Genomic DNA, 18,836 nt, shown 5'->3' with positions numbered 1-18,836 from the left:
TTAAGACAAAAACATGCAGCTACTCAGGATCATTTGCTAGCTGCAGCCATGTTTGTAGTTTGTCACAGGAGGGAACAGGTTGCAGATCCAGGGTGCAATGCTGTCTAGTTTTACTCTAGCTTTCTTCCTGCTGTGGTGGTCTCTTTCTCACTCTGTTTCTTTTGGATAAAATTAATCTGCATGGTTCTGGCAGCTTGAGTGTATTGGTTTGAGTATTGTGTCAAGTGAGGATGAGGAATTGAAGTTAGTGGTCCACACGGGGAAAGCAGGCATGAGTATTTGCTTGGCTTGCAGGACTGATGAGGGCTGAGGGAGAATCTATAGCAAGGGTTCTTGCAAAGTGGCTAAAAAAAAGTAGGATTTTTTTTGCTGATTTGGGATGGGTTTGGTTTTGCTTTAATTCTAATCAATTCAGTTATTAAGTATGTTTTCACAGCAGTCTTTCCTCCTTTTGAGGAATGAGAAGTTAACCGTTCCAAAGAGAGCACTGCAGGGTATGAGACCTGCCAGGTGCTTAAGGTGCTCCCCATGCCCTTCATCTCTTTAATAAAGCCTGGGTGCTGTTTTAGCCTCCTGTTGGCTGCTTGTGTGGAGCCTCCCTGGGTGTGCCACATCCCAGTGTTCCTGACAGTGGCTCTCTAGAGAAGTTCCCCAGTACAAGCCAGCATGTAAGATCCATAGAGCACTTGGCAGGACTTTAGGACCCTGAGTCCATTGGTCAGAGTTTTTTGATGTGGGATGGTTTGAAATTATGTAAAATTTTTGAAACTCTGTTTAAACCACAGTAAAGTGTAAAAGCAGCCTGTCTTAGAGTCTTGGAAGGGTGGACTTATTTTTTTTCTGATAGAGACCTAATTTTTGGCTCCCAATAACAGAAGTTGTGGAAGGCAGATTTGATACAAGGTAATCCTGTGTTTGACCTGGCTATGGAACCATATCTTCAAAGGAGAGAGCAGCTGAATTGTGGGAGAGGCTGCTTATTTCTGTAAAAATTACACTGTGTGTTCCTCAGTGCCAAAGCACACGCATCACCTGCATCATGCCTTCACAGCCCCTCATTTTGGATCTTTGGGCCTTATTGCTTTTTATTTATGTATTTACATAGATATTGTGGTTGATAGAAAAGCTGCAGTTAGGAAAGTCGTAGTTTTATGTAAGCCTGTCTCTGGATGCAGGTAATGCACACAATTATAACTGTATTTTTATTTTAATTGAATGATTTAATTTCTTTTAATTTAAAGGAGTAATTTAATTTTTTTATTTAAAAAGCTTGTTCCCAGCAAAGGGACAAAGAAGAATGAGGCAGAGAGGTGGTCTTTGCTGCTGTGCTTCTCTGCAAGTTGGTAGGGGTAGTAGCTAGGAGAGGTAGTACATTAACAGCTGCTTTCCAAGACCTGCTTGTGGTATTTCTCCCCTCTCTGTAGTGCCACTTTTTGTTGCTGGAAACTTTTTCAATAGGAGAAAACGAGCTGGGCAACCAGGTTTTTTCCAGCACTATGCTCAGGTTTGGATCTTTCCATCACCCTATGAGCAACAACAGAGGATGTTGGCTGCCCTGGAGCCCGCCCGCCTTTGTGTTTCTGCCATGCGAGTGGGGGCTGGCTGCGCCCCTTGTCTGTGTCCCGGGAAGCCAAGAGGCAGCCACGTTCCCCCAGCATGACACAAAGAGTCTGTCAAAACTTGAATTCGGATCGGGAAGTTGCTTCCGGGACGATTTCCAAATTTTTTACAAAATTTTCTTTTCCTAGCCGGCAGATGGCAGCCGCCAGTCAGCGCGTCCGTGCGGATGAGCTGCTCGTCCCTGGGGAAGATGGGCTCCCTCCCGCTCTCTCTGCTTTCAATATCTCCCTTACAAACGATTGGCACTGGGATTTGTGCGTGAGCCTCGTGGAATTTAATAAGTACTTGATTAGAATAAGGATAAGGCCACGCATAAAATAAAATGCTTTCAAATTGATCTTGCTCAAAAGATGTTGTGCAGAGCTTGTCGTGCTGGTGCTGCAGGTAAGGTGGCAGCTAAGAGTTGAATTGTATTAGTGCTGAAGGCATTCAATATTCCATTTAGAGGTAATTCAAAACTAGTTATATTAAAAATCAGTAATGTGAGTAGGAATAGGTACAAAATGTCAGTTCTAGGGAAGTTAGAAGACAATACCAGACTATGGAATGAGCAATGTTAATTTTACCTCTGAAGTTGTTAGGAGTTTTCATTTCTCCTTTTTCCTCCATGATTAATATAAGGATCATAAGGATTTCAGATAGTCATACAAAGAGAACATTAAGATGGAATCATAGAAAAATTTAGATTTGAAGGAACCTTAGAGATCGTGTAGTTCCAACCTCCTGCCATTGCCAGGATACTTTTCAGTAGATCAGATTGCTCTGATCCCATCCAACCTGTCCTTGAACACTTCCAAGGATAGGACATCCACAACTTCTCTGGAAAACCTGTTCCAATGTAAACTGGTACAGAATTCCTTGCAGTAAATAATTCCTTCCTTATAGTAATCTAAATCTACTGTCTTTCAGTTGAAAGCCATTCCCCTTGTTCTGTCACTAAAACATCTCTCTCTTGTAGGATCCCTTGGGGTACCTGGAAGGTGCTATAAGCTCTTTTTTCCATGCTGAAAAGCCCCAATACTGTCTTCATGGAGAGGTACACCCACCCTCTGATCATCCTCATGGCATCCTCCAGTCTTGCTCCAACTGGTCCATGTCCTTCCCAGGCCGAGGTGGGTGCAGCAGTCCAGGGGTTTCACCAGAGTGGAGCAGAGGGACAGAATCCCCTCCACTGATCTGCTGGCTGCACCTTGTTTGGTGCAGGCCAGGAAACCATCAACTTTCTGGGCTCTGAGCACACACTGCTGGCTCACGCTTGTCCACCAGCACCCCAAGTCCTTCCCCTCAGTTCTGCTCTCAATCCATCCTCTGCCCAGCCTGTCTTTGTGCTTGGGCTTGCTCCCACCCAGGTGTGAAGCCCTGCCCTTGGCATGGCTGGACTCCATGAACCCACCTCTCAAGGCTACTGGGAAGTTTTACAGGGCCACATCAGAAAGGTTTAGGTACTTTTTTTTCCTCAAAACTATTATTTTAAAAATACAAATGCATTATAAAATGAAGTACATCATATAGATTTGGAAAGATTTCCTGTTTATGTAAATGGTCAATCCAGTTTTGTGAACTCTGTGATGATGAATTGCATACACCTGAGCATCTAGACTTGAGGCCTGTCAGGAAAAACATCCCCCAGTGATCACAGATGGTGTAATGGCAACATGGAAACACACACAGCCTTTTGCCTTTTGCCTGCTCCAGACAGGTTCTGAGAGAGGAGAGGTCTTCTGCCCTTTTTTTTTTTATTGTGCATGTGTGTGTGGTACAGGTTGCTTAATTGATGAATTTTCATCAAGGAGAAGATAGAGTAACTGAGTCCAAAATAGTCCTTTAGAAAATGATAACATTAAGTACTTAAAATAAATTGAACTGACCTCAATTCCTAAACCATAATCATCTCAAAGAGGCCAAGAGGAGAATCAGGTTGTTCTGGTTGCAAAAGCTGCCTCCATTTTTGCTACTATGAAGGATAGAAGTAATTGTCTATATTAATAAAATGTATTACTTAACATCTCTCACTGCTGCTCTTGAAGACTGTCTTTAACACCTGGGGCAAAATGTATATTAATACAAATTACTTTTGATTAAAACCATTATTATTTTAGCACAAAAAGGAAGGGGGTGGTAGAAAGGAACATTCTCCTTTTAAATATTTAAATACTCATTATATCAAAGTGATACAAATTACTGGCTGACTGACAACTTGCTAATAATAGCTTAAAAATGCAAATAGAGCTATTATCCCAATTGACACTAATTGAAACTCCTTTGGCAGCCTGGGAGGGCAGGACAGGAAGGTTTGATTGTTTCCTCAAGCTGGAATTGGGCTGGTAAGGAAGTGTGGGGAAGATGTGCTGTGGATAAACAGGTTTCCATCTGCAGACATCAGAATTCATTATGCTATATTTCAAGGAACTGCTCTGAAGTGCTGTCTTGTGCCTGTGTACAAGAGGTAAGGTTTGTGGTGCATGCCCACACCGTGCAGGGTTTGCCTGGGCTGAGTTAGCACTGCGGGAATCCAAGCTGCAAGTGATCAAGTCTCACAAAACGGCTGAGATGTCTTCTGGGTGTTGTGAAAATTCACCGTTACAAAATTCACTGAATAATATAATTTTTAAAATGCAGTCTTAGAATAACTACACTGTACATATGCATTCTTTCAGTAATTAGTGTGTATCTTCTCCAGGCCAGGTTTGCTTCCAGAGCATGTTGCTCAAATTTTATTGCTTTGGTACACAGAAACACAATGTAGCTGTTGTTGTCTGAGTGTTATAACAGTGAAAATTAAAGCATTTCTATGTGCCAAAATTGAGTATCTGTGACTAAAGATGTTCTGTTACTCAGCTAGATGTTTTTAATGATAACTATTTCATGAAAATAAAATGTTGAAGGTGTATTAACATGTATCGGCACTGAGGCACTCCAGTTGTGACTGAGAATATAAGGCATGGATTGATGCAGTTCTTTACCTGCTTCACACAGTTCCACTCTCTCTTGCCTTCATGTAATGTCTCAATTGTTAGAATTGTTTGACTCCATGATCTTAAGGGTCTTTTTCAATCTAAATGCTTCTATGATATATTGGTGCAGGTGTATCCTTTAATTCTTTTACAGCCGAAAGAGAAATGTAAGAAATGGTTTATATAGAAAAGAAAAAAAAGAAAAGGTACTCCACTCCCCCCACCTCCCAGATATTTTCTTAGCATTTAACATTATTCTTTATAATTTGTGAAGTTTCTTTGCACTGAAGTGGCTGGTTAGGTACATGATGTGCATTGCATTTCTAGCTCAGCCACTGCTGTTACTTCTGGCCAAGCCCTCCCACCTTGCTGGGCTTCCTCCCTCCAGGCTTCTGGGAGAGCATGAAGCACCATGAGAGATAAAGTGTTTTGTTGTCTAACAGTCTGTTCACATTTCATTTCTTCCATATGCTGTAAGTGGGAACATTGTTTAGTTTGGAGATGGATGTAGAAAACAAGAGGTGATTTTTGCACACATTTTATTTACCTCTTTTTAAAAAGGAGTTTCTGAGATGGCTTATTCTGACAGAAATCAGATATCTACCAGGAATGGAGCAGTGATAATTTTAAATAAATATCATAATGATTTTCACACAGCCTCTCCAGCTGACAATTGTTTCAATCTCTATCAAAATATTAAAAGAATAATGCACAGTGTCTTTTTCTCTTCCGTGAACGATGTAGGTTCAAGGACATTTGTTCACTCGCTAACACCAAGACAAAAAATTAAAAAATTGCTACTCTTTAAGTAACAATTATCTTCTGTAAAGGGAGGTGAGCTCTTTTGCAGCTAACACGAGGATATGAGGCTGTGTCTGGCACTGCAGGTGGCTGTTTGCTGGGGAAGGAGCCCTGTGTGCTCTTGTCCTGTCACAATGAGATGTTTGTCCATGCAGTGGGTAACATTATGGCTAAGGGAACTGCTTGGGCTCATCAGAAGAGCATTTGGTCATTACCAACGTTTGGGACTTGCTCAGTATCTCCTATGATAAAGCAGTCAGCCATTATTTAGGAGACGTAGTTTAAGGGACAGTTTGCATTTAAATATTGGCTGTTGGTAGCTCTGAAGGAGCTGTTGCTGATGAACTCTGAACAAACAGCATTTTAAAGACTCAATTTAATAATTTTCAAAAAAAACTCTTGATGTTTTTCTGCTCTAGCTGATGATGGCTAGGGGTTGGGTTCCTGCAAGATCCCCATGTCCAGACATTTCCAGATCCTTCCTTTTTTTTTTGTTTAGGACCATGCTGAAAAATACCAGTCTCCTGGCATGAACAGAGCACAGATTTGCTTGTGGCATCAGAATTAGCCAAGAGCTGCAGAGCCTGAGCTCCCCAGGTGAAATGAGGTATGGGGGGGCAGACCCCCCTTCCAGCTCCCCATTTCATCGGCAGAGTTGTGAGCAATGGCTCTGGCTTTGGCTTGCCAGGTTAAATTTGGCTGCATCTCCACCATGGACAGCCAGTCTCCATGCAACAGCACAGAGACGGAGCTGATGGATGGAGCTGCTGGCCCTCTGTGTCACTCTTGGCAAGACAGGCTTCTGAGAACCTGTCTTCAACATCACTGTCTGGGTGAAGGGGAGTGCCTGTGTGTAGGGGAGACAGTGCCTACAGAAGAGCAGTCACATGTCACAATGCAGATGATTGATGTATTTCTAGGGGAAAAAATAAGCAAAAAGGGTGCTAAGCATGTTGGAGGTGGGCTGTGATGTCAAACTGCCTGCAGCATTACCAGTGGGAACAATTATCAGCATTGGGTTTACTCTCTGTGCTGATTTCCTAGAAAGACTTCATTGCTTTATTTAAAGCTTGCTTGCATTTTGCTGACAGATGCCCTTGCTGCAGTGTTATTGATTGGCTTATGCAACATGATGGATGTCAGACTGCTGCCACCAAAAAGAGCCCAGTCTGTGTCCCAGGTGTGGCTGGCTGAGGGAGACAGGGAGGGATTTAGTGAAAGCCTCTCCACAGCCTGCAGTGGAGCTGGAGACTGGGCACTGCCCAGCGGTCCAAGGCAGGAATGGCCTGGGGCTGCAGGCAATGCTGTCCCACACATAAAAGTGTTTAAAAGCTGGTGGAGCCCTAAAAGGAAGAGTAAAGACAATGGAAATGATTTAAAACTCTCTTTGAAGTACTCAGTAGTCTACAGACTATATTGCTTAAGACTAAAGGCAGGTAAAAACAGAATTCCTCTTTGTGTCTCCAGGATCCCAGGATGCCTGTGGGGCCATGTTGGGAGTGAGTCTGTGGCAGGAGCAGACAGCTGGAACAGCTGGCCTGGATGCCTGCAATGTGTGCAGTTCATGCACCTCCACCTCTGCCCAGGAGCTGCTGCACAGGCACAGCCCCACAGCCCCACTGTGGCATGGCCTGGCTGAGCCACCCCTGCCAGCACTGAAATGTGAGGAGGGGTTTTTAATGTGTTGTTGGTAGAGTCAGTTGAAACATTTCAGGCTATGCCATTTGGTGTGTTTGCTTTATTTCTAGCTTGGAATATATGCCTATACAAACATATAAATCAATGCTAGATTGAAACTTGTCCAAAACCCAGATTAGCACAAATCTGACATTATTTTGCCATCAGAAATTAAAATGAGTTGTTTAAAATGCCAGATTGAAACCAACCAACAGAATGACATGTAAAAGAAGACTATTTCGGTGACACAGGATCAGCCTTTCCTTCCAGAGTAAATTGTGGTAATGCCCCTGACATGCTTGAGGGAATGGGTGCCACCCAGAAGGACTTTGACAGGTGTGAGGAGTGAACCTGTGTGAATTTCATGAGGTTCAGCAAGGCCAAGTGGAAGCTCCCACACCTGGGTCAGGGCAATCCCAAGAACAAATGCAGGCTGGGCAGGCAATGGACTGAGAGCAGCCCTAGGAAAAGGACTTGGGGCTCTTTGTGGGTGAGCAACTCAACATGACCCAGCTTGCAGTGCAGAGAGACAACCCCATCCTGGGCTGCAATCTGAATATTGAGCTGCTCATCCAAAGCAGGGCAGGCTGCAGGGAGAGGGAGGTGATCCTGTCCTGCTCTGCTGTGCTGAGACTCCACCTGGAGTGCTGCATCCAGCTCTGGGCTCCTCAGCACAGGAAGAACATGGACCTGTCAGAGCAGCTGCAGAGGATGGGCATGAAGATGGTCAGATATTTAAACTGAAAGAGGGTAGTCTTTAGATTGGTTTTAAGGAATGAATTATTTACAATGAGGGTGGTGAGACTCTGCAAGACGTTGCCCAGGGAAATTGTGGATGCCCCACTTCTGGAAGTGTTCAGTGTCAACTAGGTTGCAACTCTGAACAAACTGTGAAAGGTGTCCCTGTCCATGGCAGGGGGTTGGACTATATGATCTCTAAAGGTGCCTTCCAACCCAACCCATTCTATGTTTTTTCTGGAAAAATCAGTCCAATCTGTTTACTGGATGCTGTTATTTAGTCCCTGTGCTGTCTTTCAAACACTTAAAGCCCATGTATATTTGTGGGCTTTACAGTGGTTACTCCTGCAGGGAGGTTTTGAGATGTGCAAGCTGCAGGGAGTGAATGGTGGGGCTTTTTCTTTCCTCTCTGTGTCTCAAAATTCAGCACACACAGACTGTGAACTCTTGTGAGCACTGGGGTCCTCCAGGCAAGGGTAACAACATTTTAAAGTTTTACCTTTCTTACTACCCTTCACCAAGCATTATTCAACATGATTTCCACAGTCCTTTTGCTGTGCTGCTAGCCCAGCAGTCAGCTTCTCCTCACTGAGCTCAGTGGGAGTTCATACAGAAGTTTATCAGCCTGAAAATTAGCCCTGGAAAGACAAAGAGCTGGCAGAGTGCCAGTACAACCACTGTGTCTCACATCAGTGTGGTGCCTGCCACCAGGCACCTCAGTTTTCCCACCGTGTAGCCCCCACCTTGCTAGATCTGGCTTCTGGCTAACTGAAAGTGGGATCTGTTTTAAGCATGAGCAGGCTTAGGTGCTGCTCCTAACCCAGAAGGAGTGAGGCTCAGCACCCACCTGCTCCTAATGGGGGTAGTTGTGATGATCCTCAGGTAACCTTGAAAATGGAGGTGCACGAGTTCATTTCCAAAGTGGAAAAAAACAAGCAGGGAATCCTTTCATATTACTCAGTTTTAAATTGAGTTTGTATACACTGGCTGTTTTTATTGGTGATTCATCTGCAGTGAAAGTTTGCATCATGGCATCAGAGAAGTACAGCTCGTAGCAGGGGGAAAGGAGATAGAACTCCAGATGCCTTGGCATCTGCTGAGATGGATGGAACATTTCAGGCCTATCCTGGATATAAAGCAATCAGATATTTTAATTAAAAAGATAATTACAGTCACATTTTTTTTCTTTTATATTGCATGGATTCACACCCACAGGGGATTTTATTGTGAATCTGAGGGATAGAACTTATTAAGAGCTTGGCTTTCAAATAATAACAATATTGGATTAATTCCACAACAGATTATCGGAGCTGGGGGGATACATCCTGCTCTTTCCATTCAGTAAACATGCTTCCTGATTTCCATCAGGTTTAGAAGGGGTGGCACCTTGTGTGACCTGGAGCAATCCCAGGAACTCCTATCTCCAGCAGCAAATCCCTCAAACCTTCATCAAACACATATGAGGAGGTTCACAGCCTCCCTGCAAAAAGAAAATAATTTGATATTTTTTTCCAGTCTCAGACCACTGTTGCTATTTCTCATTCCAGACCAACGTGGGAAATAACTCCATCACTATCACCAAAGGAAGTATGTTGCAAAAGCCCCAGAGTAGTTTTTATTTAAAATGTTACTATCATAAAATTCCAGACTATGAAATGAAGACTTTGGATTCCCATTCAAACATTACCCATCCGCCCTTTTAAAATATATTGATGCATAATCACAGAACATAAAACATGCTGCAATGATACAAATATATTTTTTGATACAGAAATTACAGTACATAATAAACCATGAAAACAAATTGAGGCACTAGACTGAACATCAGTTCTGTTCTGCACTAGCAGTGAAGCTGATAGACTCGCTCTCAATAAACAAAAGAATACTTGCTTGTTTAGTAAACATAACTCTACAGGTCATATCAAACATGTGCTTTGTTGTGAGACATCACCCGGGTTGCTGCTCCTTTCAGAACCACAGCACACCTACACAACACGTGTCACTGCCACAATATGAAAAATAATACTTTTATTGAATGTACAACTCGAAAAAAACCAAACCCCTTCAGTTATTAAATAAATAATTATTTCATACAGTGGTTAGTTTATATTACACTGCATTGGCCATTAGAACAAATGAAGTTCAATAAATAATGCACGGGAACGTCTCATTTACGCCTCCGTTCGTAGCTCTGTGCTATGCTCCCTTCAGAGGACCCTGCAAAGACAAAGCAGATTGAAGCACAAGGTACAGCCTTGCATGAGCCCCAGCAAGCACACAAAGTGTCAGAGACCTGCAGCCAGCTGGCACCAGCAGGCATGTTTGGAGCAGAGACCAGGGCTCCTGGCCCATCCCTGAGCTGCTTTGGCTGGTGTTACCTCTCAGACTACACTGTCCTCCAGCAGGCTGAAGGTCTGAGCAGTGTTTTCCAGCTCTCATCTGCTGAGCTGCTTGAAGCACCATTAACTCAGAGCCCCTTTATCTCCCAGTAATTCATCCTACGGATGGGATCTAAGCATTCAGGTCAATTTGTGGCAGAGGGTTTCTGCACAGACATATCCACCTTCATTCCCGTACAGTCAGCTCCTTGCCAGCTCTTGGAAACTCCCTGAGCACAAGCCCTGCACACAGGGATGATTTTACTGTGCACTGTGGCAGGAGCCAAGCTCCTCAGACGAACTCAGACTACCATGCTGACAAGCTTCAGGCTAAAATAGTCTTAAGCAGCATATGTTTAGTAGTGGTAGATCTCTCCTTCTCGCTCATTTAAAATGAGAGTGAAATCCAGAGCCCTTCTTGAACAAGGCTGTCCCCAAACCAGAGACAGAGCCATCAGCATCCCCTCAGCCTGCTCTGGCCCCTGTAAATCAGCGATGTGCTCACACCCAGAGGGACAGCACAGACTCCTGCCCACTACCAGGGAGCTCAGGAGCCTCCTGCAGAAGAGAACCACAGCATGGGGTAAAGGTCCTGCCCAGTTAAATATCTCCCAAAAGGGAGAAGTGAGGGTAGTCCTAACATTCACTATTCCTGATCTTGCTTTGATTACACAGGCCTCAGGACCCATCTCCTCTGGTGAAGCAGAAAAAAGTTCTTACCCTTTCCCCCTCAAGCCTCCCTGCAGAGGCAGAAAAGCTGTGAGTTCTAGTTTTATCTGTCAGACAGGTATTACACAGGCCAACAGAGTAAAACATCATTATTCCCTTTTGTCAGAAATACCACATAACAGTATCCTGACTATACCAGCAATTTTGAAATTAGGGCAATAACATCTTTTCATTTTTTAAAACATTTTCTGTATTTTACATTCTCATATTAATGTAAATGTAATCCCAGTGGAAACCAAACCAAATTTATTACTTACAGGCTATTTACTTTTGTGATAGCAGATATATTTACAGGTATTATGCATTTAATAGCTATTGCCACTGCAGAAAATTGTACAAAATTATTCATGATACATAGCAATTTGCAAAATAATACAAGAGCAATATTACTAGTCTTGAAGGGGGTTTAATTGAAAATAAAAGTTACTGACAATCATAATTGCAGAATATAGATCCCAGCACGTATCCACATAATGTAAAGGTGTCAGCTAGTAATTTAACTTTTATCATCCATTTAACAAAACAGTGAGAACTATTTCAGAGACATGAAATACATATTAGTTTTTTTATTTTTTTAATTCTTTTCCTGGAGAATCAACTGATACTTTATGGTTCACAGCGAGGGATTTCCACAATACAGCCCTAGAGCACAGGGAAGGAAGGTAGAGCTATGGGGAGACTCCAGGTTCCGCACAGGAGGGGAGAGGAGAATTCTGCCCCACATAGATGCCATGGTAAAACAAATTCACAGTACCCATTCAGAGTTTAAAATGCTTTAGGTGAGGTCAAAAGCTGAAAGAGACTGTGAATGTTTAACAGCCTGATCTGCAGAATGAGGTGGTGTTAATGGCAAAGTTCTGTTCTCTCACCTTCTACTCCAAGTATTAGGAATAAGGGTCTCCAGAGAAGATATCCTTTTACCTGATGGAATCTGGATTTAGACCACAAGTTAAGTGACCCTTGCATTTTCAGCCTCCACATTTTTCTTGATATGTCATTAAAATTTAGGAGGTTTTGTTTTAAAAGCACTGGCAGAACATGCAAGGACAGGACAGTAATGAAAGTACTCTGGGGAATTCTACCTGAGCTTGCCAGCAGCTCAGACCAGCCTGGTCATTTCAAGCATTGAGGTGAACTCTGAAATATCTCAGGTAACAAAGAAAATCCTGATTTTTTTCACAGAGAACTCTGGATCTACACTACATGAAAACTGCTTCTTCCATCCGCTGGGAGAGAACAAAGAGGCAACGGAACGAAGAGGCTGTATATCACCAAGTATCAGATTTAGTCAAATACATACCAGAATTTAAAGATCTTTTGCCCATAAGTCCAACAAAGGAGTCTGTTTTATGCCCTGAAAAAATATATTTAGGGGTATTTTAATACATTTTAACTAGGCAGGCTTTTAAAATAACAGGTTCTTGAAAGGAAAGAAGACAGGTCTGAAACTGTTTATATCACAGACCAGTTGTTCACATCACTCTCAGAGAATGAAGAGCAGTCTGACTAATCAGACTGAACAGGATAGACCAAGGCACAGGCCAGTTAGTGGACATCTTCTCATTAGGTTAGATAGACCTTTGGTTTTGGGTTTTTTTTAAGTATAATGGAAAACCAATGGCCACTAACAGTACAAATCTTATTCTCTCCCTTTACAATTCCTACTGATCCGAGCAAATGCACAAGAAGGCAGTGTCTTGGTATAGCCTGTGTCTGTGTGGTGCATCTCTTCTACCTGTTGTTGTTTTATTTCTGTAATGTGGAAGAAAATCCTCCCTCACGGGTCAGGTGGAGCCCTTACTGGAGAGGAGGCCAATGGGACTCTGTGTCTGGACACATCTGAGCTAGACAGTCTGGCTCTATCTTTGGAATATTTATAAGTTCAGGTATTACCTTCCTGTCCCTTTAGCAATTCTCAAGACATTGGAAGTGTAGAGGATAAATTACTCCAAGATTAGGCCTACAGTATATAGATTATAGTAGTAGCTATAGTTTCAGACAAGGAATGAAAATGAACTGTTCTGCTTTATCTAAGGCGGCTTTTGAGTCAAACCTAGAAGCTTCTCTTTGGAAAGAATTTTGCTTGGTGAATTCATACACAAAACAAGATACTCAGATCTCATATGTATTAATTCAAGCTGAAGCAGTTTCAGAAAACTATATTTTTTTTTACTTTAGTCAGATGGTAATTTAGCATGAGCTTTGTATCCGACTCCTTATTTGGTCTTCCAATACATAACCCAGAGAAAGCATCTTGTGAATAACAGAACACTGTGACAGTTGCTGGCCTCTGTGGACAGAGGAGGTTTCACAGAATATAAGATAATGTTTACTTAATAAAAATATTCCAATTTCAGTTTAAACATTCATGAGATAATTTCAGAAAATAAAATTACCACTGAGCAGAACAAGGTAACACCCCAGTGCTGATAGCATCTCCTGCTTGGTGTTACACAGAAGCAGAGCAAGGCACACTTACGAGTGGGGCAAAATATGGCACTTCATATGGCAGCACATCATCAGTCAGCCCCTGCTGTGGGCAGGAGTCTGATTCCCAGACAATGCTGAGGGCACAGATGCAGCATCTCGCACGTGAGGACTGGGTGCTCCCATGAAAGCATTCTTGGGGACTTGGGAATTCATTATTCTAATCTTCCAGATTTTGCCATCTTAATTGCTCCTCTCAGAGTCTGGCAGTAAGCCTGCCTTGCCAATGAGAAAGGCTTACAAAATCCCCCCATGGGAAATAAGAGAGAGCTGCAACATCCGCACATTAATATGGATTGAAATCTCAAAGCTCGCAGCAGCTCAGATGAGATACAGGCTCACAGAGGCACTGAAGAGGAGGTTTCAATTCCTTAATAGATAATTTCTCCACCAGTGGTGCTGCCAGTCCCTGGCTGAAACCAGACACCTTCTAAATAATCCTGTCAAATACACTATTCCCTATTTGAATGTCTTCTCACGATTACTTAAAGTATTTGTAATTTTTGAACTTACTTTTGTGAGAGATCTGGCCATATCCTGATTGGAAGAGGAAAGGAAAGAGAAAAAAGACAAAAAGAGTTGTTAAAAAAGGATTGGCATATACATATCATGCTATTGCAGTGCTTCAAAAAATCAGATACAAAAACTAACCTACACATATTGCACTTAAGGGAATGAGAGTGATGGTTTACAACTGCATTTCTCTTTGAAGAGGCTAAAAGCTTGTTTCAGCTTAACCCACACAATTTAGATTAGTTTAGCTCCAATTTCTTAGATCAATTATTGGTTGAGTAAACACGTAGAAAACATGACAATGATTGTATACTCAACCAGTTTCCACACTTTGGTGTTTCAGTGGCATATATGCTGGCCTATGAATTATCATGCTATCCTTTACTGGGATTTATGTGTTTTAATAGGTACACACCCAAGACTTTAAAGCCCTCTCTTTTCCAGTCAGTAAGTTTATCTCATATAAAACTTGAAAGAAACAACAAAGCAAAAAAGCCTAAACCCAAAGTACCCTCACGGCAGCCTAAGAAACAGATGTAACAAAATCCCGAGCGATAACCGCGTAAGATTTGGGCAGGCACTGGGAGAAGAGCAGTGCGGAGAGGTGCGAGCAGCCCCCGCCGCGCTCACCGGCATCCCGCTTGCCCATGAGGCCGAAGAACTGCTGGGGCCGGGGTCTGCGGGCCATCCTCTGCAGGAAGTGCTCCAGGGGCAGCGGCAGCTCCTCCTGCGGGCGACAGCGGCGGCGCTCAGTGCGGAACCCCCTTCGGTCCCGGCCGGGCAGAGCCGGCACAGAGCCCCCGGCTCCGAGCGCCTCCCGGCACAGAGCCCCCGGCTCCGAAACCTTCCCTGCAGGGAGACTCCGGCTCCGAAACCCTCCGAAAACCCTCGACCCCGCGGGGCCGCCGGCGCTCACCTTCCCCTGGTCGCTGTCGGACCAGTCGGACCAGTAGCTGAGGTCGTCGGTGGCTCCCATCTCCTCGCCCAGCGCCTGTGACGAGGCCAGGAGGAGCACGGCGAAAGCCAGCGGGAGCCTCATCGCCGCCGGGACGTCCTGCGGGGGCAGAGGATGGAGCCGTGACAGCCGCGGGCGGGCACAGCGCACAGCCCGGACACGCAGCCCCCGGGCACACTGCGGACACGCTCCCTCGCACGGACAGCCCCACACTGCCCAGTGACACCGGCACGCCCGCCCCGACTGCTGCGGGCCCCTCTGGAGAGACACACGCCCCGCGCCAATTACAGCGGCACGCAGCTCGGTGTGCTCCCCAGCACACGGACAGACACACGCAGCCAGCGGAGCCCCTTCACACACGCACGTACAGAGGAAGATTTAAACACACCCTCACACGTCTATGCACATCTAGGATTCGCACCTTCCCAAATACTCACACGCAGACAGATGCATCCCCCTCATGCATCACTCACTAACTCATAGAAAGAGCTACACACCTTAAATGCTCACCCCCACGGAGGAACGGAGCTGTCCACACACACAGAGACACATGTGTCCAGAGGTGCACACTCATCCCTTTGCACACCCAGACACATAACGACAGGCACAAAAACATGCTGGCACATCCAAGCACGCACGTGCGGACGCACAAACACGAACAGACACCCCCCAGAGAGGCACCCACGTACAGACCGGGACAAAGCAATACACACACACCGCCTCACAAGCACAGGACAAGCGCACACGGGCACGGCCGGCCGGGCTCCCGCGGCGCACGCACCGTCTGCAGCGGGCAGGGCGAGCGCCGCGCTCCGAGCGCATTGGCCGGCCGCGGGAGCGCTCCCCGCTTTATATGCCGGGAGACGGGGAGGGCCGGGACGGCCTCATTTGCCTAAACGCAATTACCCCCGGTTTTATCGTCCCAGCCCCGTGACAGCCCCCGCCCCGGCGAGCAGCCCCCGCCCCCCGCTCCGGCGGCGCCTCTCGGCTCAGCCCGGGGCCAGCGGAGCGGAGCGGGCGGCTCCTTCCCATCGCTGCCCAGGGCTGGCGGAGCGGCTCCCGTCGCTGCCCGGGGCCAGAGGAGCGGCTCCTGTCGCTGCCCCGCCACTCCCTCCCCGCCGCTCCGCGCCCTCGGGGCCGCCCCGCACCGTCCCGGCGGCGGACGCGGGATGGGGGTGTGGATGCGGGATGCGGGATGCAGGTGTAAGGGTGCAGACGCCGCTTATCGCCTCTGCCTCTTTGCCCCGCTCCGCCAGGGCACGGAGAGATGCTCTCCGCTGCGAGAGGCACCGCCGGCAGGGAGAGCAGCGGGCAGCGAGCCCCGGCAGCCGGGCAGAAGGGCAGCCTCCGTGCCCGGGCCGCTTCCTGCCCCGGCTCTGTCACCCCCGTGCCGCTGCTCAGGTAGCCCCAGCCCACCGGGACTAAAAGTGAGGGATGCAGGAAGCTGAGGAGGGCCTGACAGGGTGGGTGCCGGCTTGGGGAACCCCTGGTCTGGGGGGTGTGTGCCTGCTCAGAGGCTGCCATGGCCGGGCAACAAGCCGGCACCGCTGGGCTGGCTGCAGGAAAAGGCGAACCCTGTACTGGAGAGAGAAAGTACTGAGCCATAGTCTGCAGCAGCACATCCCTGCCGGCGTCCTTCCCCTGTGACAGATTTGTCTATAAGATTGCAGTTAAATAAGAAAGATTGTGGCCCAATGAGCCAAGGGTCGCTCTTGTCAATATGGGCTGCTTGAGGGTGTGGTTGAGGAAGAGCGATTTGGAGAAGGGACTTCATGCAGCCCAAGCACCTGCATTGGGCACCTCTGCTGAGAGCTCGAGCACGGGTGAGCATGAGAGAATGCTCCTCATTCTATCAACAAGCTGGCAGAAACCACAATGTTTATCAACTGTGGAAACCCAAACCATCAGATTTTCATGCTTTGCCTTTGCAGTGTTCCCTTTGTCGTGTGAACTTTGACGCCTTTTGAAGAAAAATTGTTTTCTTGTGGTTTTGTTTTTTGTTTTGTTTCGTTTCTGTTTACTATAGTGCCAACAGAGCACCAAACCAGGCTTGCCAATCCTGCAAATGTTCCTGGAGTTCATGTCCCTCAGAAATCCTGAGGACTCCCAACTTTCTATGAAGTCAGTTTCTATCACTTGAAAAGTACACATTTGAACTGAAATATCCTATCTGTTCTAATTCTCTAATTCAACATTTTACCAAAGTGGATGTAACCATGACTTGACCTATGAAATGACAGTGATTTTATTTTTTGAGAGAGCAAGAGAAGAAAAAATTAAAAAGGGGTCCTTTCCAGTCTTCAGACTTTAATGAATTCAAGTACTTTGTCTCAGGCTTATCTAATAGTTTGGGTGGAAGTGAAAATCTTATTAATAGATCAAGCTCACTTTGTCTTTCTCAATTTTAAAATAAATTGGCTGTTTAATCTTTCTTTGACCTGCAATAGCCAGACATTGCACTATGAACTTTTCAGAAAGTGAGCAGATTGCACGGCTAATGAGCAAAGCTGATTCCTAGGAAGATTTTGAGTTCATTTTTTTCATGTGAAAAGGACATAGAAGGCTCAAATAAGGAAACAAGCTGAAGCTCCTGCCTTTGTGCTGCCCAGCCCCAGTCCTAGTGATGTACTAGAGCGTGGTAAAGTGCCCTTTGTGCACAAACAAAACCCACTGTTTCACATATTTATTCGCAAGGTTCTCATAGATATCAAAGCTGCCTCTTCCTCACACATGATACCAGCAGCTTTATATCTATGAGTAACCTGGTGAATAAATATGTGAGCTCAAAGGCAGGTACAAGGTGTCTTGGGTGAATATTCCTTCTCTCCCCATGCTCAGGGCACAGACCCCACTCCTCTGTGATTTCTAACAACCAGAGTAAAGATTTTTGGTCATGAATCAAGAGATCATCAGATCCAAATGACCTAAATAAAGGTTAACATTTCCTGTGGAAGTGACACAGAAAGCTGCCTTCAGAGTCCTTATCCAGACATTTCCTTAATAAGGATTAGGAACTGGACTAAAGGCACTTGTTGTGGCTTGAATCTCAACACTAATGGAAAATTATTTGGGAAGCAATTGCCTGTGAAACACACCTCAGAGAATTGGTTTTTCAGTAGGCTTAATGTGATACCTCCTGTGTGATGATCCTTGTGAAATGTTTATTTGAATTTTATGATGATGTTTTGGTTTTCAGTAAAAAGTCTGATTATTGAATGATAAGTTGCATTGGCTGCTATACTGTTACCTAGTGATTCTTATACCATTAACAAACAGCTGATGTGTGATGGGAAAATAGCAAATTGCATATGCCCATGTAAGATTTTGTGCAGAATACAGATTTGAATTTTTTTAGTATGCACAATTTCAGAGCATTTGACATGAAATGAATGCATCTGTCATTGTTCTTCAGTGGTCTTGTGCTATACAATTGCATACTGTATATTTAAACCTAGAGCTTAATTCTTGTGTGCATTGAGGTGTCTTTTCATCACTTTACAGAGACACTCAAGTAACAGAGACAGGCCCAGAAGAGTTATTTTATGTTACATCAAAAATTAGGGATGCAGTCTACCTGAGCACAGTGATCCTCTCTGTACATATACCAGACCTCAGCTCTGATTTTGATTGTTACCAGAAGACTGGAAATGTTCTTATCCAAAGATACAACTTTATAAACATTGGAAAGAGAAACTGTGATTGATGACCTTCTAAATTTTTCATAGGTATGTGTCTCCAGGGTAAATAGAATGATTTCAATTGCAGATGAGGGCTGTTTGTAACACAGTGATTTATTTTGCCACTGTAAGATTATTTATTCGCAGCACATCCAAGTGGCATTGGAAAAATTAGCAGAACTCACCATAGCATCCTATTTTCTAATTAAGTGTGAACAGACTATTGAATTAATCTTTCACCTTTCTTATATTTTAAATCTTCTGTTACAAATTTGTCATCTTCAATTTTTCCTCTAATGAAGGTTTA

The 18,836-nt window shown here is 44.8% G+C and overlaps 1 protein-coding gene across 2 annotated transcripts; it reads right to left on the bottom strand.

Annotated features, from left to right (window-relative positions):
* Positions 1-9,378: 9,378 nt before the first annotated feature.
* On the bottom strand, positions 9,379-15,722 carry TAC1 (tachykinin precursor 1). 2 transcript variants are annotated; one of them, XM_058815145.1, is made up of 6 exons: positions 15,634-15,722; positions 14,814-14,951; positions 14,528-14,624; positions 13,898-13,921; positions 12,198-12,251; positions 9,379-10,007 (listed from the first exon to the last, which is right to left on the bottom strand). In XM_058815145.1, exons 2-6 carry the CDS (start codon positions 14,934-14,936, stop codon positions 9,958-9,960), a joined length of 348 nt encoding a protein of 115 aa, XP_058671128.1. In that variant the 5' UTR covers positions 14,937-14,951; positions 15,634-15,722; the 3' UTR covers positions 9,379-9,957. The 2 variants fall into 2 exon arrangements, with proteins under 2 accessions (XP_058671128.1, XP_058671135.1); XM_058815152.1 differs by lacking the exon at positions 12,198-12,251.
* Positions 15,723-18,836: the final 3,114 nt, after the last annotated feature.

Source organism: Ammospiza caudacuta, chromosome 1, assembly GCF_027887145.1.
Source record: "Ammospiza caudacuta isolate bAmmCau1 chromosome 1, bAmmCau1.pri, whole genome shotgun sequence".
In the NCBI taxonomy this organism is placed as follows: domain Eukaryota; kingdom Metazoa; phylum Chordata; class Aves; order Passeriformes; family Passerellidae; genus Ammospiza; species Ammospiza caudacuta.
This window is presented reverse-complemented; position numbering and strand designations above follow the sequence as displayed.